Source organism: Athene noctua, chromosome 15, assembly GCF_965140245.1.
Source record: "Athene noctua chromosome 15, bAthNoc1.hap1.1, whole genome shotgun sequence".
NCBI lineage: Eukaryota > Metazoa > Chordata > Aves > Strigiformes > Strigidae > Athene > Athene noctua.
This window is the reverse complement of record NC_134051.1, coordinates 6074570-6100579: the sequence shown is the minus strand read 5'-3', so window position 1 is coordinate 6100579 and position 26010 is coordinate 6074570. Positions and strand designations below refer to the sequence as shown.

The window sequence follows — 26010 nt, the reverse complement described above, 5'->3', positions numbered from 1 at the left end:
ACAGTGCTGAAAGAGGTGGAGAACCTTCAGTCAAATCAAGTGATCCTATCAAGCAATCTTCAGTTTGATTTAATGTAAAACACCTAACAGTTTCATGAAACTTTTCATACAGAGATTTCAAGTATTATTTGTAGAAGGGAAATCAAGAACAATCATCAGACTGATTTCATGGAGAGCTGCTATACCTAAGCAGAAACAGTAGTAGTAGTACAAGTTTTACCATGGACAAGAACCTGTACCCTTTCCTTCAGTCTCCCCTTCAGGTAATAAATCCCTCCCTTTGTGCCAAGCTGCTTTCCAGTTACAGATGGCTACACTGCAGGGGAGTGGGAAAGCCTTCCTAATCCTGTAAACCATATACCCAAACCTTCCAAAGGCTACATGGCAACATCAATCAGGTAGTGGAAAGCCAAAGGGACAGAAACTCCCTGACACACAAGTAAAAAATGTCCCCTTGTGAATCCCAACAGCCCACTGCGATAAGGGCTTGTACTGGTGTTCACATGGGTCCCAGAGACCTCAGGTACAATCACACACCTGGATTGCCAAGCAGCCCCTGCGTGCTGCTCAGGACCCACAGACTGATTAGGCTGGAAGAAGCCCATGCACTGCAGCCTCAGTTCATCAGCACCATTTAGTTCAGGTACTCACCAAGCCCTGCAAGCTGTGATGAAAGTGAAGATGGTGGTGCTGAGTTTCCGACCATTGGGCTCACGACAGCTGGAGAGCCAGGACCCAAATCTATTAAATTATCTTCCGTCACCTCATTCAGTACCTGTTGGGACAGAAGCAACACAGCAATTTACACATGCCAGATATTTCTTCTTGCAGTACAACATTAAGCACCAAAAAATAATGGGTGCTTTCTAAAAAGATCTTTCTTGCATACTGCCAAATGGACCAGTCTCCTGGATACCACAGTGATGAGTGGAGAATAAAAAGGGTCAGTCACCAAAAAAACCTCAGTTTGACTGCTCAGCACAGCAGGAAAATCTCCTGCAGGTCATCTACATCTCTTCAGATTTAGCTAATGTGTCTGTTTTCTCCACCTCTTTTAGGACCAGATCAACATCAGATCTAAGTCAAACAGAATTTGCCACCATCTTCCACATGATGTATAAACTGTTTTCAAAAACAAAACTTTTTTGTTGTGAGTAAAGTTACAATGTAGAGCCTGTGCTGAAGTTTGCATCACACTGTAGTAGAAGTGGCAATCAAACAGGTGAAGTAAATGGTTAGAAGAATGCAGAATAGATAGTGTGGTACTGCCATGTAGGAATTACTCATTAGTCAGATCCTGAACACTATAAAACAACTATAAAATAGTCTTCATTGAAAAAATAATTGGAATTGTAGCTCTTTGGCTTGGAAAGGGGCTGTTGAAAAAGGAGATGAGAGAGGTTCCTAAAATTATGAGTGGCATGGAGAAAATTAACGTGAACAGCAGTGTTGTAAAACACAGTGAAAAAGAGTTAAGTGGAGCAAATAAAAATCACTGTGACTTGATCAAAGGAAAACAAACTATTTATTATATACAAATACCCACATAAATACGTAAAAATGTGCAGCGAAACTGTGGAACTCACTGCTTAAGGACACTGTGAATGCCTAAAGTCCACATGGACTCAAAAGCGATCAAAAAAGTTAATAGAGGAAAGAAAATCCATCAAGAATTATAAACACAGAGATGTTTTAGTGTGCTGTCTTCCTGAGCTAAAAGTTGCCACTTGCAGTTTGACACATTCTTACACTCTTTTCCTGGTATCCCCTATTAGCTACTACAGGCAGGACACAAGGCTGGACAGGTAAAAGGTCTGATATTAGAGATATCAGCACGGCTAGCGTGGTGGTGCTGCTGATATAATAAATGGAGTTAGGTACTTACTCCATTGCTGGCATTTTGTGTTGAACGTCCCGATCTGTATCGTTCAAATCTGTTTACGAAAAAACAAAACACTAACATGGACTATCAAAGCCACCAATAAACAACGAAAAACACGAGTTTATAACAAAGCCATGACGTGCTTGCCACTGAACTTAGTTTTCATTGGTTCAAGAGGGAACCCTGAAAGCTTTAACTTCAAGCCAGGACAAAGGGAGGATAGTTGCAGAAGTTGCATTCTTGGCAAATGTCAATATTAAATTGACAAATCTGATCTTGCAGCACACAGATGCCTGAAAAACACTATAGGATTTGTCTTTGGGTTTTGTTGTTTTTTGTTTGATTTTTTTTTCCCATTAAGTGCTTCATGATAGACTGTTCTGTTAGCCAAGGGACAGGAGGAACTGCAGCAAGATTGATGCTCCCAGCTAAATAAGCTGAGCACTGCAGCAAGTCCTACTCCCACTTAACAGCTCCCTCTTGCTGCAATACATGTAAATGAGAAGCCATATGCATGCTAGCACAGCCCTACCCAGGCAGCACATGGCGAGAGAAACAATGATTAGCAGATTCATTTCTTAAAACATTCTGGGTCAGCTCAAAAATCGGCAGCGCCTATGTTCAAACAGGTTGGTACTTTCCAGGAATGAAAAGTAATGACATTGGCCAAAAATCCTCATACTTCTTGGGGGAAGAAGCCTGGCTAGTCAAGATCTGGTCTCTTCTCTACTCCTTCCCCAACCAGCTGTGCATCTGGGGCTGCAAACCTAAACTCAGCTTTCAAGAACTCAAGAAAGCTACCTCCTCCCAAGGCCTGTCTGCGGCCAGTCCGATCTCCTTCCTTACCAGGAAAAGCACCATGATTTCTCTGAGGTTAGAATTTTTCCTCATTTATAAGTAGTTTCACATGTAACCTCTCTTTTAAGTAAAAATCCCATAATATTCATAGAATCCTGTGGGGCTTCTCTCAGATGTACAAAGTACAACAGGGAATCTCAAGCAAACGAAAATGTTTTCTTAATGTAACAGATGAAAATGCAGACTTAAAAGGCAGGAAAACCAAATTCAGGCCCAAATTTCAATTTTAGGAAACTGTGGGTGTCTACTATTACTGGAAATCCAGCTCCCTTAGCTGGAAACCTGAGACACCTCCCACCTCATATTTCTCACCAAAAGGCTTAGGAACCACACGTTCGTTTACATCCAAAGCTCCACAGCGAAGGCCAGAGCTTCTGCTTAAGTCACTGACAGAGCTCGGTACCCATACTAGAAATCAGTGTGATGAATGTGGAGCTTTTGGAATAGCAGAGGAGGAACTGGAATTTATTGAAATGCTCAGACCAGTTCAGTTATTCTACCACAAATAGCTCACTAACATCACTCAGCCCACCCCTCAGTGTATAATGACTACAAACACATTAGTCCCCGACAGCAAAGTCGCAGATGGTGGAAAACAGAAAAAATATTAAGGGTGACCAGACTAAACCTTAGTGACAGTTACACTCTGCCACTTGTAGAATCATGCTCATGCATGAAACACCATTTCACATAAAAAGGCAGCATTTGTTTCAAAGTTTGCCCCAATCTCCTCTGAACGACTAAATCAAAGACAAAATTGAGGCCACTGAGTCTTCTTTCCAGCCTTTACTGTGACAGCACAGATTCACAGATCTAGAGTCTAATTTATTTTTAAAGGCTTGAGAAACAAAGCCCTGTGCTAAGAGCAAGGAACAAAGGGTACTCTTTAGTGCCTCACTCCCCAGGCCTGTCATTAAGGGGAAGATTAAACTTTCCCAAGACTGCTGTATCACGTGTCACCTACGGCAGCAGATGTGGCTGACAGTGCCTTTGTCTAACATGTCGAAAGTCCTATGACCCAAGTCCCGCCCCTGGGGATGATTCCCGCAGACCAACTCTTCAAAACCTCAGCTCTGTGCAAGACAGGCTTTTTTCAAGATTTTAAGTGTTACTTAAAAACAAAACCCTTACATGCGTGAAGGTCACGCCCACCTCAGGCAGCTCCCCTTGCACCAGGACTGAAACTAGAAAGCCGAGAGATCAGAAGACAGAGAGAGCTCACGGGAGCCTCCCTAAGCCAGGAAGCAGCACAAGCATCTGTGCAGAGCCCAAGCTAGCGAGTGGAACTAGCTGGGGCTGTGCTATTTTTGGTCCCAAGTCCCTACATCTGTACAGCAGCGCACAACAGGGACTTCCAGGCTCAAGTCTCTGCTAATTCAGAGTTTTGCATAAGGTTGCCCTGCATTTTACAGATACGTCCCACAAAAATTCAATGGCAACAACAAAAAAATAAACCCCATAGCATTAAAGGAAACAACTGAAACAGGAATATTACCATGAAAGATCATAAAAAGACTTTGTAAATGCTTTCTGTGGTTTGGTTCTCTGCATTTTGTTCTGCTGGACCATTGGCCCTGACAGCCAGCTCTTGTCAGCTGCCCTATTTTACACTGAAGTATAAACCCAGACCGAATGCAAGCAGTTGATGGAAAAGGTGCCCCACCTTTCGTATCGGAGGAAGACGTTATTTAAATCATCATTCACGTGCAGCAGTTCCTCTGTGACTTCTTCATTGGACACTCTCGAGATAAGCTCCACAATTCTCTGCTGCATAGCTCTACAGGTTCGGTTCAGTTCCTAGGAGGAATGCATTGTGCACACACATTCTGATAAGCAGCTAGCAATAAGTAGATTTAGTTGAGCTCTGTTCACAGCCAAACATATCCCCCAGCTGAGAAACACTAAGACAAGTCTATCTTTGCATGATTAAATGTCACCCAAAAGCACATCTAATCAAACATGCCCTTCATGAGATGATGGCATAAAACCTTGAGAGCCTATTTACAATTCAACATCCTGATTCTTCTTTAACTCTGAGCACTTCAGGAAATAAATATCTGTATTTTAGTGATTTGTTTTAAGATTAAAACATATTAATACAACAGCTTTCCAGAAGAGATCTTTCAAGGAAAATTCAATCTGTTCTTTTGGCAATATTCTCCTCAAAAACTAGAAGATGCACATGGTGGAACAAGTGTGGTGAAAAAGTTCATCAGGGCTACCACGAGTAGCTAAGTAACTGCTAGGAAGAAAAATACTGGGGACACAGAACTTACCAACTACTGACAACATGAGGGTGAACACAAAATAAGGAGCAGGAGCTGGAAAAGATGAGTGCTCCACACACTCTTCAGTACTAAACTGTACACAGAAACATTCCCTTCAACTGAGCAAGTCAACAGGCAAGAGACTGCAAAAAGGCAGTGGGGAGTTTCAGAAGACAATTTTAAATAATGGAGAGTTAAGGGCATTTATTTTAGATGTCTCTCATCATCTAGATTTGAGTTTGTCTAAACCAGGAGTTCTCATACTTGCAGGACAACTCTTCCATCACCAATTACTTAGCAGAATTCTTTACTCCTGAAAGGCCTCAAGACCAAAGGTCAAAACCAGCCTGTTGAGGAGGAACTACAAGAAGAAATGTGACATATGGCATGGCGCCACTGATTAGGCCCATGGTTTTACTTCAATAAGCACTGACATTTCAACTAAAGCATGTCCCTCTGTCATCTTCTACTCCCCCTCCCCAGCTCCACTTCACAGCAAAAATTCAGCACTAAACAAGGATGACTTGTTGGTACACAACCTTCGGGATGAAAGCAAAAATGTGTTTGTTTTCCTTGCTTGGTCTGACATCCTAAGCTCTGGATAAATTTCACCTAGTGCAATCCAGCTGCCTTAACAGCTTGAGGAATGTGTTCTCCAATGTCAGTTTTGATCCCATCACTTTAGAAGCAGATTGTGACATTTCAGAGGTTTGTTTGCTGCCTTTCCGAGAGGGCTGACAGTACCTATCTATTCTGCTCGGAGCTGGCTCTCTAGCAAGCTGTTTACATTTGATTGTTGGAGAAAATGTCAGGAATTATTTAAGGAGGAGGGCTATATAAACCTCAAAGCAAGGAGTCCTTGCATGCAGCACCGGCTCACAGCTTTCAAAAGACTAACCATCTTTTGTGATCAAAAACAGGTTCTCCCCAGCTCTGTGATTCAGATTTAGGATGCATCAGTCAAAGAACGGAACCAGTTGGAATAAAGAATCGTTGCTGTCACTCCATTTCATGATCAAGTTCTTTCACCTTAAAGCTAGGCTGTAAGGTTACATTGTCAAGATGTTAGTAGTTGTTTCTGAATGTAAGCAAACTGCTCTACGCTGTTTTGGTCTGTCGTGGTTTCCTGGAAGCTTCTTTTGTTTTGAGCAGTCCAACCCAAATGGGCAATAACTGAAAGGCTCTTTATTGCAAAGCCTCTCATCAGCTGTCACGATGGCTCCGAGACAAACACACAATACCGCTGCATGGGAGAGACCAGTTTTTGGATGGATTTCAAACTCCGGTGTATCACAGCGAGCAATTCCCTGCCTTCCTCCAAACGTACTGCTGTGGGAGCCCATCCTCCCTGCTGTAGGATCAAAACAGAAGCTTATTTCTGAAGCTACGGAAAGGCAAATACCATGTTAAGGGCAGCAGCTGGAATGCTAGATCACAGTATTCCTCATCTGTGTTCCATGTGGTACTATATTACTTTCCTCAGCCAAAAGGCCACCCCACTACCACTGGCCTAGAGAAACGAGCATGAATTCTGAATCGTAAGCTCAACTTAAACTGGTTTCCCTCTTGAGATAATGCATGTCACACTGGATCGAGACTTCCCAACAAATAACTCCCTTCGGATTACCTGGTCTAACCCACCAGACAGCATGAAACTTCGCCCAAGTGCCTACCTTAAGACACTACCTTCAGAAGAAGCTACAGCACGTCTTCTGGAAAGACAGTTAGTTCACATATAAGTTTTCAAGTGGCAGAGAATCCACACACCCTTGGCAATATGTAGTCCAGCTGGAAACAGGGAGTGTCTTTTTCCTGCATAGTGCCTGGGAATGTTTTGAAACTGTACGAGTGATGATGAAGGATGTAAAAGAAGCAGAAACGCTCTGGATTTACAGAGCCTATGGCAATGCTAAGCTGCTTTGTGGTAAAGGAGACCTTATATTCAGTGTTGGGAAAAAATTCTACCTACATGGAGAAAAAAGCAGTGGAACAAGTTTCAAGGGAAGTTAGGAAATCCCTGTCACTGGAAGCTTTAACAAATGAAGAACATCAAGTGGTGTGACTAACCAGGGCGAAGCACAGCATACATTCATTATGTAAACCAAGCAAACCAAGGCAGTGAACTACAACAAAACCCACATCCCCAAGAGAAACTCAAGCACAAAAAGAATCAGAATCATATTTGCTAGGGAACTGTTACCTGGAGTAACTCAAGGTCTGAGGAATCCTCTTGTCCAGGTACCATTTCTGTCAGCATTTCAGACATCACTTTTGTATTCCCACGAACAATATCCAGTTCACTGCGCAGCCGGGCAATCTACATTGGGGTAAAAGCAAAATACTGCATAATCTTTTGGTTTAAGCAGATCATTTTCAACAACTGACTTTGTAACACCCCTGGTTCTGTCTGACTTGATATCTGAGGCTCCAGACATTCTAGCAGGGAAAAAAAAAAAAAAGTAAAGATAAAAAGTTTGCCCAGGAGAAAATTTTAGAAAAGCAACAGAAAACGGAAAGAACTGTAGAACTACTCACTATCATCACAAACCCAGATGTGCCATGCTTGTATGGAAGGGAAGCAGCTGAAAACAGCAGCTAAAAGCAGACCTTGGCTGCAGTGCACCTCACTCAAATGTGGGGAAAGATGTAAAACTTTTGAGCTGGATCTTCAGTTCTGAAGTTACTATTTTTACAGAGAGAAAAAAAATCCCATATGAGGGCATCTGCAAGTGTCTTATGGATGCAGACTTAACTCCCTGTTAGAAAGGCTTCCTGCACCTGCAAGACATTCTGTGCCTTTAAAGGAGAGAGAACTGCTAACCTGCTGTACAACTGCTGTACAACTGCTGAGAGGACTGGTAGATCAGATTGTGAGGTTTCCCATTTTTGGCATGTGTATTTGCCATTAGGAGGCCATATACATAACTCCAAAGCCTAGTTTCTACAGCATATAGGAGGAAAGATTAGTAATCCAAACCAGACCAAGGAGGCAATCAAAGTCAAAAGAGTTAAAATGAAAGTTCCTCTGTAAACTGGTTTCTAATTTGATTTGCTGAAAGAGTCTCACTCAAAAGAATCATCATCCCAATACCTGTTCAGAATTTGCAGTGATGGGACCAGTCACATTCAAAGCTGGGGCCTGAGGAGCAGAATACGCCGTTGGAGAAGATGAAGAATAAGAACTGGTGCTCATCCTTTGCTGAGACTGTGAATTGTGCATATTTGCTGCAGGATCAACTTCGGGAACACTCTGCCACATCAGAAAGACAAGAGTTCAAAAGCTGAATTGTGACAGCACTTGCTCTGTCAGCAGCCTCAGGCCAAATACGTACAAATATAGAACATAATTGCACCTTGTGGAAAAGGTCAGTGTGGTTACCAGAACAGACTGGCAGGCCAGCCCATAAACAGACAGCTGCAACAAAAATGCACACCCATATCTTTTGACCCAACCCACATGTATTTCAGTCAATTTACCTTTACAAGAAAAGTGAGAAGCAAAATAAAAACATGAGCCAAAGATAAATAATTATAAATTATTTTCAACTAGGAATTAAGTTGCAGGCTTATAAAAAATGATGTGATACATAGATACTGAATTTAATTAATCTTGACACAAGAATTGTAATCTTTCAGTCCTTGATCACTTGCATTTACCACTTCAAAGATTCATTAACTTCAGTTTTCAGAGTGAATAATCAGAACACCTGTGATCGTTAAGTTGCTTCCTAGCAGCAGTTCTGTCAACTTTCCAGACCTAACTTTTCAAAGGTGTAAAGATCTCACATTGCCATGGGATCAGTGAAAGATTCAGACTCTGCACAACTTTAAAAGACAGGCAGGCCTTGATTTAGGGTTATCACCAACAGAAACAACCACACTTTTGAGCTAAAGAAGTAAATCTCAATCATATATCTCACTGGACTCTCTTTGAACAAATTAGTTGCATTTGCCTAGTGGTTTTGTGGCACAAGTGTACAAACCTCCTCCAAACTCTCTTCTCTTTGCAGACTGCTGCTTGACTTGAGGGAGGAGATACCATTAGCTCATCAGCCTGTCAAATGCAGCTGCATTATGCTTCTACAAGCTTTTTCACTACTAAAAGGTCCTTTCAGGAGTGAGAAAATGAGCCAAATTTGGAGAAACAGGAGGGGAAAGAAGAGTAGTTACCCAACTATTTAGACATCTTGGGAAAACACCCCTGGAATTGCAATGCTGCAGCTTACCCTCTGTGGTGTGTGTATTGGAGACAGAGCATCAAGATCTGCCATGGGAAACTCTATGCCTTTCCTCTTCAGTTCTTCATAAATATGCACTACGCCAGTTAAATCAGGGCTACTTCGAAAGGCATCAGCCCAAGCCTGGAAAACATGAGAGATTATCCATAAACCTTCCAAACAAAGTTCCAGCTCCACCCTGACCTCAGATACTAACTACAAAAGCTTTCATGTATTTCAGCTTCAAAGGGAAGCTATAATCATTAGAGCTGGTCTAAAAGATCCTGCAAATATTGTTAAGACAGTCACGTACACGTTTTATTCACATACAAACCAGACAGGAACCCAGCGCACAGCAGCTACGTCTAGCTCCTGACATCAAAATCTGTAAATGTAAATGAAAGCCTCTTCCAATCTCCTCTGCTTAGCAGTGATTGCATGCTGATCTTTTCTTGCATATACTACGGCCAATGACCCACCAGAAAAAATCTGAAAGATTAGATTGATCTCAACAAAATTCATAAAGTCATACAATAATCTTTGGTAATCTCAATTTACTCTGTGAAAGATCCTCATTGGCTGCCAAAGAAAAGACACAGCTGTCAAGTTTTCTTCAGTATTTTATTTGGACCAAACTTAAATAAAAAAGGTAGTTTTGGAGGTTCTTATAATGTGAAACATGCAGTCCCATGGGCAGCAGAACTAATGAAGCCTGGGTTCTCACAGAGCATGTCCGACACTCAGACACCCCGGGGTGTCAGAAAGAACAAGTTTAAAGGGAGAATTTCCCACAGCCAGGGAAATTCCATATCTCTCCTGCATTAATTCTCTGATGTCTAAAAAAGACTTCAATTCAGATTTGAGCTTTTCCTTTAGTGACAGTAACAAGTGTTTTCTCTTTGCTTGCCAGTCTCCTGTACTCGTGAAGCTGCTTGGAGCATATCTTGAAAGCCTCTACCCCCTTTCAGTTTTGCTGGAAATTAGCCAAGTATTAAAAATTTAGAGGAAGGAAAAATTGAAATATTATGACTCAATTAAAAATTAAGCATTCCACAAACCCCCACATATGTGAGGCAGAGTATCAGTGCACTGGATCCAGAACTACTGCGAGACATGTGTGTGGGCTCTGAACTTAATTCATTTAGTCATCACTTTTACACTAGTCCTTTGACTATTTTTACTTTAAAAGCTGCTTTTAACGACTTTTTATATTTGAGAGGCAAGAAATCAAAGATAGCAAAGCAAGATAAGAAATAATACTTATATTCCTGTTCTGTTCAATTCTAAGAAAGAGTATTTCCTACCCTACATGCCCAGGAAACAATCCATTATCAGTTTCAAGCTAACAAACTGGGTTTGCTTCTCAGTTTTGTTAAGAGTAAATTAACTACATCAACTGTTCCAATGCAGCGCAAGCCCGAACAGCCCTATCTGAGACAGAAAAAACCAGCTCTGACTGCAAAGAGCCATTCTGTTTCCTTGGAACTGACCTTCCACCAAACCATCCCTAATTCTGACGGAGGTATTGACCGTACAAGTAACTGTACCCTTGCACTTTCTCTGCATTTTCAATTTACATAAGCAGCCATCGGAATGATACTTCTACATAATGGTGTTCCCTACTTCAACTCTATTTGCAAGTAACTGTGAGAAATGTTAGGCCAGGGATGCTCTATTTAATAAGCACTCAAAAGAAACTTGGTGGCAGAAGTATGCTGTGCTGCTGCCCCCAACCTTTAATGATGCTTGTTTGTCCAGGAGGATGTACTAATGCATCCTCTTTTTCACTGGCTTCCTATAGATTTTCTCGTAGGCGCTAATGACAGTGAATTCACTTCATTTGCACTCTACCTTCTTAATATATTCTCTCTTCTGCTACTCTCCTTCCTGAGGAAAGGAGACACTTTAATTTGTATTCTTCTGCCTGGGCTGGCAGCATTATCTACATTCGTGTGTCTCTCAGAGGTCACAAGCAGGACTGGGTGCTATTGTCCTAAGCGCTGTCTACATACATTGTAAGACAATCCCTGGCCTAGACAGCTTACAATTCAACTAGGCAAAAGTAATATTAGCTCTACTTTAGGGATAAGGAGCTACACATAGAGCTTAGGAGACTTGCCCACTGTCCAAACAACTGTATGACAGAGGTGAGATTGAATTCAGACCTTCTAAGACTTTGGGCCAGACTATCAAAGGTGGATACTCAAGGTTGTTGCTGTATAAATCCCACTTGGCACCTCAGTGTGCCCAAATGGTTTAATTAAATACCATTACAAATCTGGCCCCTAAATCAGTGACCATCCCAAGCCAATTTTTTCAGTGTTGGACACTTTTTAACACGTGTACCCTCAGAAGAAATTGCCATGCCACTAAAAGTTTCCCCATGCTTTAATCTCTGATGACAGTGCACAGCTGCTGGGCAGCAAGGTGGTATGAACTCTGAGGTGATGTGCAAGCTCTTACCAGAGGCACAGCAATGAGGAATATTTCCAAGGCCTTTCAGCAAGATGGAGAAGGAAGGATAAGCAATACGTAATACATGCTAATTCATGTACACTGGGAAACAGGTTGAGAAAGTGAGACACAAGATGCCCAACATCTCAAAACAGTCAAGTCTCTAGATAAGAAATTGGATGGCAGCTTCATCTATCCTTGCTACGAAAGGCCCCAGAGCACAAGAGCTGTATGGTTGAAGACATATGCTGCTTGTACAGCTTTTTTTCATGCTTCCAAGTGCTATTAATCCTCTCATTTCTGTTCTTATTAATTCCCTGATATCAAACTGTAAAAAGCCTACAGAAGGGGATAAATGCAATGTTAGTGGAGCAGAGCTGAGAAGAGATCAGCCCCCTGGAACGCAGTTAACTCCAACTGCGGGGAGCTCTAAAGAGCAAAGTCTAAGCTGAGCAAAGCGCTCCTGACGTAGGGGATATTTTGGGGGTGTGTGTCCACAGAGCACCTGAGATGAGTGACTGCAATCACTTTTCCAAACTTGTCAGGCAATCTGGAAAACAAAGTCCCCTACCACCTCCAGCTAAAGAGACACTAACAGAACCCACCCACAGGCAACTTTCATAACTCTCAGGCTTTTTATACCAAAAGGCATTTAGTACCCAGAGTGAGGCTTTTAGCTCTCTTGCACTAAGTCTACTCAGATAAAGCTTTGTTTAAGGCAACCACTGCGGCTTTTTGGTTATGTTACAAACACTTGCATCTTAGTTGCACTGATGACTGGGAATCCACTCAAATCCAGGACCCAGTGTAACCAACATCCTCTGAAATACTGTAGCAGAGGAAACCCTAGGGAAACACACAGAGCGTCCCTTTACGGGACAGTGCTTACCCTCATCTCCTGGTCACCACATGCATCAGCTTTTCCACCAAAGCAGGCAGACAGCTGAGAGCTCAGTCAGATGCATAAGAATTGTTTTTAATTATTTCATTAATTTTGTGCTATTTTTTTAAAAAAGCTTTGTGATCAGAGACCAGAAATAAAGGGACCCCACAGACCACAATGCAATGCCCACCTAATTCCCCCACCTAGCCTATTTCCTGCTTGGAAACCACTTATTTACATTGTCATGCTCTAACGATGTCCTATGTGTGTATCCAAATAACAAATAAAGCAGCAGATATTCCAGGGCATGCTTTGCCACAAAAAAAAAGAAGCGTATTTCAAAAACTATGTTGCGCATTTGTAAATACCTTCCCACAAGAAACACTGCAGCAGGTTTATATCATTTTAAATACGCTATGTCTTTTAGTCTCTGGTGTATGCAGTAGCCTGTAGGAGCTTAGTGATAAAGCTTCCTATAATTGTCAGATTTCCTCCAGGCAGGCACCAATGTTTCCTCATGTGTTGCTAATGGTTTGTGGAATTAACATGGCTGTTTATTGTTATGCTGCACAGAAGGAGAAGTGGCAGACAGGCCTATGTCTGAACCTCCCCACTGCAGGCAAGGATGTGACAGTGCACTTTTACCGCACAATAACCAGAGAAAAGACACCAAAACCACTTTAACTCCTATATGGTCATTTACTTTTCTATAACCATCTTTAAAATGAATTCAGAATGCTTTCTAATGGAGGGAAACTGCTCCATTTTACGGTCAGGGAAACAGACACAGAGAAGTAAGTGTTCTGCAATTGACAGCGAAAGCTGGATCTTCTAAAATTTCCTGGCCTCACATGACAAGCCCATCACAGAGGCAGGTTTCCAGCTTCTAGATATGACTGCTAAATTGCAAAGCCACCCATTTATCTTTTATTAAATCCTATTGTTTTAGAGTAGAGCGGTACCTCTCTAACTAGAATCCAGACATTTCTCCCTGGATAAAATATCTATGCATGTGCATGTCTGCTCTTCCCTGCCAATCTGGATATATCGTTTGTTTTTACATACAGAAAACTTGCCACATTTTTAATGATGACAGCATGTTTAGCGATGCGTAGCATCGAAGCAGACAGTCCTTATTCAGGCAGCAACATATGGAAGCAGAGACAAGCTGTGTACCTGAATCAGCGCTAGTACTTTATCCTGTACAATAGTGGGGGGATTATTCTTGGGCGAGATGATTTTCACCAGAACACCATCTATGAAGTCACGGTTTGCCACTAAGACATGAAAGCGATGGCCACAGTTCTTCACACAGGTCTCCAACACCTACACACAGACAAAAAACCATTCAGTGTTGGAGCAAAGCTTGATCACACACGCACCACCTATGTGGTTGGTTTCTGATTATTTTTTTTCTTTAATTTTATTTTAAAACTTTTGATGGGAGAGAGAGAAGACAGAGGAGAAATTACACTTTTACTCTTAATTCTGCTTTTCTTCCCCAATTTTATCAAAAAGCTTACTTTTCCACACACGCATTTAGATGTACCTCACTCACCATTAACACATTGGACTCTTTTGTGATGTACCTTTGCCTGTTTTCAAGGTAAAGAAATATAAAGTTTATTCGTCTTCAAAGCAGAACTTTCCAACCCACGCAGCTGAACAGCTAAGTACACAGCATCACATCAAGAGCAGGTAAGACAGAGGACATCCTGTCACAGTGAGATATTATCGTGCTGTGGCACTCCACCATTTTCTATGTACCTGGAACACAGCTGGACCCAGTTGCTCTGAGCTGTGAGCCATGTTTTAGAGTTGGGAATTCAGATGAATGATCTTCACTCATTCAAAACACTCCCTTGTGAATGTTCTGACAGGTTATACTTTGACACATTTTCCCCCTGCAACCTAGCTAGAGGCACCTTCCACTTGCCATTCAACTGCCATGGAAGAACAGCTGTTGATTTTTCTCTGAAGAACATGATTAGCATGGAGATAAATCCAATGCGTCACTTCTTCTTACAGCCATGCCTAATAACCACTGCGATTCTGTATCTGAGGAGCCTGTAATTACTCTCCTACTTCAGCTACTTTCATCAGCCCTGATGACACGGCCTCATTCCTGATGAATTTCACTTTTTCCTGCACAATGGATAATCTCACGGCTTGGTCTTTGGTAATCTGTCAAAATGACAATCCAGGATAGGAAACGGCAAGACGACAGAAAGTACAGTCACGCTTTGTCAGGGAGATGCAACGAGAGCTGTGTGAAAGAATCATACAGATCACCTACCCACAGCACTCTAACTCGATCTAGTTATTGCTGCTCATTCCTCAGACCACCGTGGTGCAAAGCCTGCCCAGCACCGTGCGCCCAGGAGTGCTGCATTACCCAGGAAACCCCTAAAGTCATCAGCAGGAAAGGTCACCAGCAAATTATCTCACACCTTAGCAGTGCTGCCTAAATGCACAGAATACAATTTACACTTTATTGAGTCAAATTAGATCAGCATAAATTAATGCGAGTCTCCTACAGAGATCCATTCACATGGGAAATCGTGCATCAGCTACTTATGAAGCTGAAAGTACGGCAAGTTCATCATCCTCAGTTGCAGATATGCTGCCAGCTGCCATCCTGGAGTGGGGAAATGGCTGGACACAGGGAGATGAAAGTAAAAGCCCCAAAGGGTAGATAAAACCATTTGGGCTACTTTAACTTTCCTCAGTCAGTACTTGGGATGAGTAAGAGCCCCGGAAAAAAGCAGAAATCAATTGAGTCAGAAAAACGCTCTGTGAAGCTTCCAGCAATTCTCCCCGAGGAAGTGAGGAGGCAATTGGAGAGAAGAAAAGGGCAGAGCAGTAGCTGTTAAAGCAAATAGTGTGTACATTCAAGAGAGTGCCAGGAAAAGGAAAATGACAAAAGAAAAGGGTTCTGCCCTTTTGAGGCATTCCAGCCTGCCCCCACTCACCGTCAGCGCCAGCATGACCTCTCTGTAATTTTTGTTCCCATTCAGCCTCTTCTTCAGTGCTCGAATGGCATCCTTTGGACTGAAGGAAAAACACACCATTTTTAAAAGACAGCTCAGACACTTTTCACATGCTGTATACTGTGGGAAAAGGAATCCTTTACCATTTCCAGCTGGACATAAGCGTGTGTGTTAACTTCAGATAACTTGACTACAACCAAACCAGGGTCAAGTAGAATTACGTGAGGAGACAAGGTATCACAAAAGTCAAGACCAGAGCAGTGCCCGAGGCCTCCAAAAAGTCAGGATGTTGATCAAGCAGAGAAAATTGACAGCAACTCGGAAAAAGGCCCAGGGCATAAAGCCAGTGATCAGTTCTCCCACAGCTTTTCTGGTGCTGAAGGAGATGCACCAGAGAAGTTCTCCATTCAAATGGCTGAAATTAATAGCATTGCAGCACTGCAAAGAGATACACCTGAGGAAAACAAGAACCCCACAAGTAGGAACTCGGTACCCTCTGCAACAATACGTTTTTCCTGCCAGCCCTCCCAAGCAGAGACCGACCAAGAAAGTGCTGCATCATACAGTAGTTCTCAAATGTCTAAGGAGGAGGATAACTAAGCAACTTGTATGCAAACTATAAACATCTGCCCCCAGACTCACTGCACCTCTTCACATGCCAAGTACGACTGGATGAAGATTGTGTTCATGAATCTTTCAAAGTTTGCTGAAATAGCACATACCCTTCTTCTGTCTCGTTGATAATGTCACAGATCTCCATGTTAAGTGTCCAGTCTTCACTCTGCAGAGAGCCATCTGTGGCCTTTTCTGTAAAGAAAAATAAATCTTTTCACATCTTCCTGATTAGGTACTACACCTCAATCCATCTTCAGTTACTCTGAGTTGAAATTGTCCAGCAAAAGAAAGACAGAAAGAAAAAAAAAAGTCCCTACTGACCATAAGCAATGTCAAACCTTCCCTCCTGGTTTTAGGGATCAGCACAGAGGTTTCCAGACAGAATCAATTATCCCTCAAGCTCACTACTTTCAGCCCACATAGATGGGCTGTTCTTCAAAGACTCCTGAATTCCTGGGAGAGTAGGAGAATGTCAGCTAATTCCAATTTAAACTTCTCAGACGCTGCACTGTTGGCAAGTTATGAGGTCGGAAAATCGCCCCAAAATCAACATGATTTAGTAGTTCCTGTTTCAGCAGGTAATACCTCCATGTGAATCGAGGGAGGAAAGATAGCAACTTGGAGACAGAATTCAAGGAAATCCATAATTTCAGCGTGAAAGGAACCACCAGCACGGTAAAACGTTTAGCACATGACAGTTCAGGTCACAATATCATTCATGGGCACCCCTTTTTGCTCGGGACTCTCTTACTCCTGTACCACAGTCCCTCAATATCTGCTTGCCAGGGGGCTGGGACCTGCTTCCCTCTGTCCCACGCTACTTCCCTCATCTCCTCTCCATGCTAGGGCTACGTACACATCTCCCAAGCACAATCTGCCTTCCTCCTGACTCCCCTCACTATCTGCAAGGCAGGTAAGTCACTCCGGTATCAGACTAAATTCTACGGGAAGGATGACCTATAGCACCGTGACAGTGGCAGACGCCAACCGTTGGCAGTTTAATTTATAGTCGTCTCCAAGAGTAGCATAACCATAACTTCAAGTAATCAGTTGACAAGAACTATTTCCTCCTTGGGATTTCCTCCTAAATCAATATAGTTCTGTCTAGTGGTGCCTAGAACATCCCCTGAATTTTTCACACTTCTCACTTGCCGCATTCAAACGCTATCTGCATTACACTACCCACATGCAGAAATGCTGTCGAGTTGAACGTAAAGCCTGTCACCAGAGACACCTAAAAAGAGGACCCTCGAGCCAAACACGACCTTCTCCTCTAAATTAGTCTAGGTTTTTCTACAGATCCCTGGCATCCAGTGTTAGAAGGCAAACAGGGTAAACAGAAGCATTTCAGAAATGTAAAATAAACCAAGTGAAAAAAAAAAATCTTTTAAACATTTTAAAGCAGAAACAAAAACACAGGTACTGTCTCCAACTATTCTCTGTCTTTACATCAGACTCCAACCTGTCCCCCAGAACAAGGCAGATTTTGTTTGAGAACACCAGGCTCCAAGGACTTCACACATCTCTCTTCTTGTTTACCAATGACTTTTTTCCCATTATCATTTCTATCACTGTGACTGAGGATACAGATGCCCACAGGCCATAAATATGGGACATTATTTGGAAAGTTTCAGTGACTTTACCCCAGAATTGTGGCTAAAGCAGCTCCACCAAGGACAGTAATTACAGAAGTCTGAGACAAACCAGACAGCTATGCAAAATTCAAGCAGAGACTGTGAAAAAGAAGCCATCTATCTGCAGTATGGAGAGGACCCCATGGAAAAGGAGATTATGGAACAGGAGATCACACTTTGCAGGCCTCGCTTCCCATTCAGAGTGGCAGTGCTGCAAGGCATGGAGATCCTGCACAGGGTCTCACCCACCGGCAAGAAGATGGAGGCTGCAAAACTCCCTGCCATGCCATCTTCACCTCTGGGTCTTTTTCAGACATCACCACCTCATGGTAGAGTTCACCTTGGCAATGAAAACTCTTTCTGTTTGAGGAGAAGCCTCGGAGAGATACACATCTTCCAAAATGTCCAATAAATATCAGACAGGTATATGAGTATTTTTAATTTACTACATTTAGGCTATGTTAGGAAGGGATTCTCTCAAGCAAGAGTACAGGCAGAGCTGTTTAATTTTTTCTGGGATACAGGAATTCATCTTTGTGCAAAGCTACATGGAACAATCACTAGTTGCATTTTGTTCTTATACTGTACATAAGGCTTTATCGCTACAGAATGTGGTCTGCCTTCACCTCCATATAGTCCTTGTTGCTTAGGAAAACATTTATTTAACGTTAGGAAAAAAACCCTTAATATTCAGAGATATATAAAAAAAAAATCACTACATCTGCTCTGCTGAAGAAGGTGATCCCCAAAGCTGCAAAGGATTTATAAGCACAGTGCCACAAAATGAGAGATTACACCCTAAATAACAGGTATTCCTTAAACTGGGCCCATGATTTGTTTTCTTAATCTAAAACTATATTAACAAATTTGTGTGTTCTTGACAGCATTTGGCATCAGGCAGCGACTTAGCAATGTTCATACTCTCTGGTCTGCTATAATCACTTTTTATAAATGATTGTGGAAAATGCTGATCCTGCACAAAGTTGTGCTAGCAGCCAGTTCATTCATTGGTCTTGTAAAACCCATTTAGGTAAGGTTTATTTGACAAAATGTGTACATGACAGTAATCCACAACTAAAAACTGTGATATTTTGGAGACTTTAGAGTGAGGAGATGCTGCTGCAGCCCTGTATGGAGAGCAGGCACAGGAACACTCATCTGGGGTCCCCAATAACTTCATTCATATTTCCCTTCTGAGATGTACTAGGGAAAATTAAATCCCCTTTCTCCTAGAAAGTTTGGTTACCACCTTTTTATTTTTGCATTTCTGTTCTTTACTTGGAGTAATATGGGGTTGAGACTGTGTGGGTTTAATACGTAACAGTTGTCTTTTTGAGAATTAGTTCTTTTCCCCCTTGGGTAATTTTTAATTCGAATAAGAGTTGGAAGCTAATTTTAATCTCTTCTTCAGCAGGAGAGAGCACACAAGCATTTGTCATCTGTAATCATTTGTCCTTTGTAGGGTGTGTGACCCAGATTTGCTGCTGCAGTGCTCTCTCAACTGTTACAAAGGAGTTAACTGACTGCAGAGAAGGCATACGGGTTTGTGTGTGATTTGTTTGAAGAACAGTATTACGCTGCAATGAATTGAAAGCCTGTAGAGCTTTTCCAGAACCAAAACACAGCAGGCTGTAGTTCTGGATTTCTGGTGAAACAGCTCTGCCTGCATTCATCCATAAGAGAATCCCTGCCCAATATATCCAAAATACAGTAAATTAAAAATACTCAATAACATGTCCAGTATTTATTGGACATTTTGGAAGCATGCACCACTCTGAGGCCTCTCCTCAAACAGCAAATAGATATGACTAACAAGATTAAACAGATTTTGGAAACTATCATAGAATTGCAAAGGAATGACACGCAAATCATGCAAATACCCTTTAAAAAAAGTCACCAGTTCCTCAATCTCTTTCAGCCTCATTAAAATGCATCTAAATGGCACTAGTTCACACAAGGACTCTGGAACACGACCAGAGGATTCCAGGGTGACATAAGAAATGTTAAATCAGACAAGGAAAAAGGCAATGAGTAGGAGTCCCTCCCACCCCTCCCCTCACTGGACTGAAGAGTTTATGGTATAGTTTAATTGCATAACAAAAGGGCTGGCAACTCCCAGCCTGGGTACCATGGATGCCTTGTACAGCTTCTGACCCAAGAGCAACTCCCAGCGCTGTGTTATTGCTGACTTCATCACCACAGCCGGGGACAGGAGTTAAGTGTCTCACACTGAGATACGATACCACCGGTGAGATTATCAGAAAGTCTCTCAGAAACAAGATGCTATCAGTTCCCACCACATTTCCCAAATTAAAGCATAAATGTTCTGGTAGAAAGAAAGACAATCTGGCACTCCACGCCTGACACACTGCAGACCTTGGACACTGCATATGCAAGTATTAGCTTATCTCTAGTCTGCAAAGAAAAGGAGAAAAAATTGTGCTATTTTTTCATTCACACCTTCCCTCCAAGATCTAACTCTTGTGGCCGCTTTTCCACACTCTGCCAAATGTGGATTTCTATCAGTATTTCCCTGCTCACACTGAAACTGTGTGCATTTTATGGCATTCAGAGGGCACTGTTCAGTGGCGTAAAGTTTTCAGTGTAAAGAGTCTCGGTGCACACACCCCTTCGGCCAAGTCTCTTCCCAAGCAACCTGCTCTGTGACCTGAGAGATGTCACCACAAGGAAATCAAGTCAGAAATGCCTGTGTAACCACCATGTAATAACCAGACTGTGCAGGGCAGGACGGGAATGCTCTTTTAAATGCAGGGAAAAAAACAGAAGAACTTCTACCACCCATCTTGAACCCAGCCCAAAAGTCACCTAACAATGAAATGCTAACGCTGGTTATCCTTGAGAAGCTGCTCTCACAGCTCTTTTCAGTCCAGACTACATTTGCTTCAAAGTTACAGTTCAATGTTGATGACACCCTTAGAATTTGACTTTATTCACATACGGATGAGATAAAGCAGAACTCCTCGTTCTTCCCTGCTTCTCCCTCCCAATGCTCATCTGTGACCATTATACTGAACCTGCCAATGGGGACAGCCTGAAGATTTTCATCAGGATTGCAACTGCACAAGTTGAAGCCTGTATGCTATTTAACTCACGTGCCACATGCATGTTTATGCAGCCAGGACTAAAAAACTGACTGCTGGAAGCACTGAGAACAGCTACTCTAGCCGAATATGATGACAGCAGGCAGAACCAGGGTAAAAATCTCCCCAAAAGGTCTATCTATAAGCAACAATAAGTGACTGCAGTGCTCCATAATGTTCCTGGAAGAAAGGGCAAAAGTGGAAGTTTTGCACTAGCTACAAATCACATTAAATGAAAAAGGGAGAATGGTGCTGTTTTCTGTCTGAACACCAAAACCTCGTGAATGAACAGATCTTTGTGTTGAGAGAAATCACAGTTTTCTCTCTTGAGACTTCTCCAGATGTTGCTTCAGAGACTCTTGATTCATACATTTGGGAAGACTTATGCATGAAAAAAATCACCTTCTGTTTATGCAAGAAGCATGCACACCAAGGCACTGCATTAGAGAGATCCAAAAACAATTTCTCCCCTTCCCACCAACAGCATTTGGTGTTCAAGCAGCACAAAACATCTTTTTGTTTTTCACTTGGAAGTTCAGAAGATCGCAGATCTTGGATCTTTGTCTTGCTTCTTAACAGTCCACCTGCCTACCAGCTGTGCTCCAAGACCAAAATTAGAAAATCAAACAGTCAGATGTGTTATATTTCACTCTGCATAATATGTGACAGAGAACAGAAGAAGCCACAGTATTAGCAGTCTTTTACTTCTATCCTACTGGTCCCCCTCCTTTCAGCTCAGTGGAGCGCTCTCAGAAACAAGGGCTACCAGCTGACATCAAATGCAAAATGCTTTTATAGAATGGACAAAGGTCTTTCAGGAAAAAAAAAAAAAAAAGTTTTGCAAGGCAATGCAAAACACACAAGATACTCACAAAGGAAGATGAGCTATTGAATGAGACGATAACATCTCTCCTCTGAGCTGTAGCTTACAGAATTGTTTTGCTTTAAAGCATCATTACGTTTTGTGACTGCAGTTGTCTCCCCTGGATTCAACAACTCATCAATGACCTGCATGGCACTATCAATAAGCCTTGAGGAAAGACCATACAGAGGCCACTGAAACATATTTCAGCTGTCCAAGCAAAATGAAGATAAGACTAAAGATCCTCAGCATTTGCATAGCTGCTGAGTTCAAGACATATCACTGGGAAAACAGAGATACACCAGAATAACACACTTGGATAATCCTGGACCTAACAGTCGAGTCTTGCTTTCTCTATGTTTGCTTTTAGAAAGGCAGTCACAGACACTTAGATATTATGGTAACCAACAGGAGGTTTTTTTCCTTTTTATCAAAACGCTATTAAAAAATAAATGTGACTCATTCAAAACTCAAGATCAAAACTCAACTCTGAAGTGACTTACTCTTAAAAACCTGCCAGTTTCTTTGTTAGAAAGCACAGCTCCAATAGCATTTTTCAATTAGCCACCTCACTGCTCCAAGTCCTTTTTCTACATTCCTTATTTCACACTGCTCTGAAAATGCTGAGCTTCACACTTCCAAAGAAAAAGCCAGTCAGCTAGAACAAACGGGCTCAATCTGAACTGCAAGGCATTACAGAAAAACGTGATTTGGGTTGTACTGCTGCAGCACTGGTCATCCACTTTGACCGTTGTGATTTTTCAATTGATTTTAGCTATGCTTATATATCAAAACTCTTTGGGCTGAAGTCATCTATCCTCCACTCATTGTTTTGCCAAAGTTTCTGGTGCTGAATAAATGAATAATCATAGTTTGTAATGACTGCAGAGCCTACATTAGAATAAAATACCAAGAGAAGCTGTGGACATGCACATGTGCAATCATAATGACTATTTAGCTTGAATGCTGTTTGAAGGCACAGCAGTAAATTGGGAACTGTCATTTTCTCCAATTAACTTTCAGATTTTCTTCTTTTTGAAGCTGCCGCCCAAATGCCAAACCTCTTCAAATGTGCCTTCCAGATCACACTTACCTGCAATCATGAATATGTAATATGCAATTACTGCGGCTTTTTAAAGACCACATGGTACTCACAGTTATGCTACAATATTCCTGTGATTTAGATACGCTACAGAAAAGACATCGCTCAACATCGCCCACAAATTCAGCCTCTCAGGAGCAGGAAACTACAGCTGATTAACTGAGCATAGCTGCGCAGCAGTTTCAGAAGCAGAGCAAGGCAAATGGATTAATACATATTAAACAAATATTAACAGCTGTACAGCAAAGAAGATTCTTCTTTCATACACAGATCAGAGCTTCACCTGAACAAACAGAAAAACAAAACAGAAATCCTTATAATAATATCAGAACAGGCATATCAACCTGACTCTCTTAGTTTATCACATGTCCAGATACATTTTCAGGTTGTAAAACCAGACGGACCTACGCTGCTGTATTGTACAGAAATGGCCTGACAGGATAACCTAGTCCAGGCAGTTTCTGTACTTGGATGTCATTCATCTCAGGCATAAATGATGGTTTAGTCATAGTCCTTAAAAACGTCTGGAATCTGGATCCCAAGCAGAATGGTGCATTTCTATACAATAAAGACTTTTGTTATGAATCTTCTCACTGAAGTTCCCCCATCAGCAGAAATTGTTACTGCTGACAGCATGCTCCACTGAATGACATGTGTATATAAGTTGCTCTCTTTCAAAACAGATGGCAGAAAGAGGCTACTGCTTCTTTAAAACAAAGTAAAATCCCTCTGACTTACTCATTCTATGCAGCTTTAAAAAAACAATCAAAACTTCCTCCTATGTACTGTACACTCATTAAAGCTAACGTGTTGACCCATGTACCGTAAATAGCTGTCCTTCAGAGCTAGGTCATACAGCAGCAGCTCCCAGCTCAAGCCATTTGCATGATTTGGAGGCACTTTTCCCTAAAACCCAGCCTGCGCTGCATGTTTCTTCACCTCTTTCAGCAGTGACCTTGGCCAGGTTCCCATCTCGCTGCAAGCCCACGATATTCAAAGTATGGCGCTACTTTACAACTGACAAACAAGGTCCTGCTCACATCAGAAATCAATACGCTAAAGCCTTCAATCAGAAATGTCAAAGCAGTTTTAAAATATACGTCCTGTATTAATGGATTTTAATGGATTCAAGTGGAGATGTTTACTGTGTGATTTACGGTAGGGGAGAGACAAATCAATGTTCCTTTATGACATGTCACATCTCATGACAGACTGTCCCTCCGTACCGTTGTATCGGTGGAGATGATGGCTCACCACTTCGCAAACATCTGTGATCTATTAGGCAACACTTCCAGTAGTCTAATATTATCACGCTCTGAGTGTCCATCTTTCTTCTTTAGATGAGAGGCACGAAAGCATAAATTAAAACCTCCTGGGTGACAAAATGTTCTCCCTTGGATTTGCCTTTTCTGAATTAGACTGTGACTGCTATGACTTGTCCATATGGGAGAATTTATCAGCACAGTGTTGTTTAAACAGGTCACTGCGTTGGGATGATTGCCCTGATCTCCTCCTTTGACCCCAGTAAGGCAGCCGGTGCTGTATACCAAATCACACCGACATTTAGTCATTACCATAGGCAGAACTTGGACTGTAGCCTACTACTTGCCAAAGAGTTTTCATATTTTTTTAATTTCTCCAAAGAATTTGGATGACTGAGGGGGTGCTACCTTGTTCCTTGGTTGGGGCTACCAGTTCCTTAATGGAAAATCTCAGGTATTAAAACACTGACATACTGGATGAGTAACACCTGTTCACCAACACAAGAAACACAACATTTCTTAATAACTGAGTCTTTGACAGTCCCCCACCCAAAAAAAAAAAAAAAAAAAAAAAACAGACGAAGAAACTAGCCAAAGCAGCTGAAAAAGCAGTGTTTTTCCAAACACCCATTAGTTGCTGAGCAGCTTTTCTCACCAGAAAGACAACTCACAACAGACAACCTCAATATTAAAAAAAAAAACCTTTTAAAGAACTACATAATACATACACATGAATTTGTCTTAATGCCAAAAAACAATTGCCCAAAAAAAAAAAAAGTGCACACTCCATTCATTTTATCAGCCTTAACTTACAAATCTGAGAGAAGGGGCAGCTGAAAGTAGTGATTTCTTTCTCAGCTTCTTTTGTTAACACGTATGCCTAAAGGCTCTATTATAGTGCGTTTGTTATATGTAAGAGACACAGAGAACACCAGTGTGACAGTTCCTTAAATAAACTGTTGCAAATCCCTTTTTAAAGCTTCCCCACAAAATGCAGAAAACCTGTACCACAATACAAAGCAGAAGAACGTATTGGACCAGCAGTATACTACAAGGAGGTAAGAAAGAGGAATATTCTACACATCCAGATGCAGTTTTACCACCCAGAACTGCAGGCAGTGTGGGATTACAATTTGACATCCCAGCTGCACAAAACGTAGCAAGCACCATCAAGAGCAAGAAGGTGTCCTGATCTGTGACTAGCTGCCCTGTTCAGGACTCAAAAGCATCCAGTAATTACAGGTGAGACTGAAAAAAATGTCTTTATGAAAAGTTATGGATGATCAGTGTGTCAGTGAGCTATATTTGAAATCTATCAGCTCTTGATGGCTAATTTTGTACTACATGAGTAAAGCAAGTTCTAATAACTCACTTGGGACCTCACTCCAGTACTTACAAGCTACGTGCTTTTCATATTCATAAAACAAAACTAATTGCCTTTCATGGATGAAATGTTCTAAGAATTTTTAATCCACGTCAGCTGCAAACTCTAAAAATCCATCCCCATATATTTAAAACTCCCCCTCCTACCCACTCACTTGTAACATGTTGTTTGCTGCAAACAAATGATAAGGCAAAGATAATCCATCAGGCTCCTACATTAGTATTATTTATATATTTTTTTTTTTACAGGTTACTCCTAAAGTCAATTGCCCACATTCTCACATGCTTAAAATAAACTGAAAATACTAATTATATTTACTGAGGGGAAAAAAAAGGCAAAATCTTTCATTCCTACAAAGAAAGCAGTTACAAGAACACGTTTACTCCTTAGCTGCAGCATGCTACAGCAGATTTTAAAGTAAATTTTCATACACAATAATTAAAATGTTACAAATTAAAAGAAATAAATCTTGCAGTAGACTATTTCATGTTCCAACTAC

At 41.6% G+C, this 26010-nt stretch overlaps 1 protein-coding gene across 10 annotated transcripts in view; it reads right to left on the bottom strand.

Annotated features, from left to right (window-relative positions):
- Window positions 1-26010, bottom strand: part of TOM1L2 (target of myb1 like 2 membrane trafficking protein) — a 58571-nt gene that overhangs the window by 21948 nt on the left and 10613 nt on the right. For 4 of the 10 annotated variants that reach the window (XM_074918798.1, XM_074918799.1, XM_074918800.1 and 1 more), the window contains exons 2-10: window positions 16274-16358; window positions 15534-15612; window positions 13738-13887; window positions 9234-9368; window positions 8099-8257; window positions 7208-7324; window positions 4404-4537; window positions 1886-1934; window positions 652-775 (exon numbers count right to left, since the gene is read on the bottom strand). In XM_074918798.1, coding sequence (XP_074774899.1) covers window positions 652-775; window positions 1886-1934; window positions 4404-4537; window positions 7208-7324; window positions 8099-8257; window positions 9234-9368; window positions 13738-13887; window positions 15534-15612; window positions 16274-16358 — 1032 coding nt within the window. The remainder of the gene's footprint in view (window positions 1-651; window positions 776-1885; window positions 1935-4403; window positions 4538-7207; window positions 7325-8098; window positions 8258-9233; window positions 9369-13737; window positions 13888-15533; window positions 15613-16273; window positions 16359-26010) is intronic. The other 6 variants (XM_074918802.1, XM_074918804.1, XM_074918801.1 and 3 more) reach the window with 5 other exon arrangements.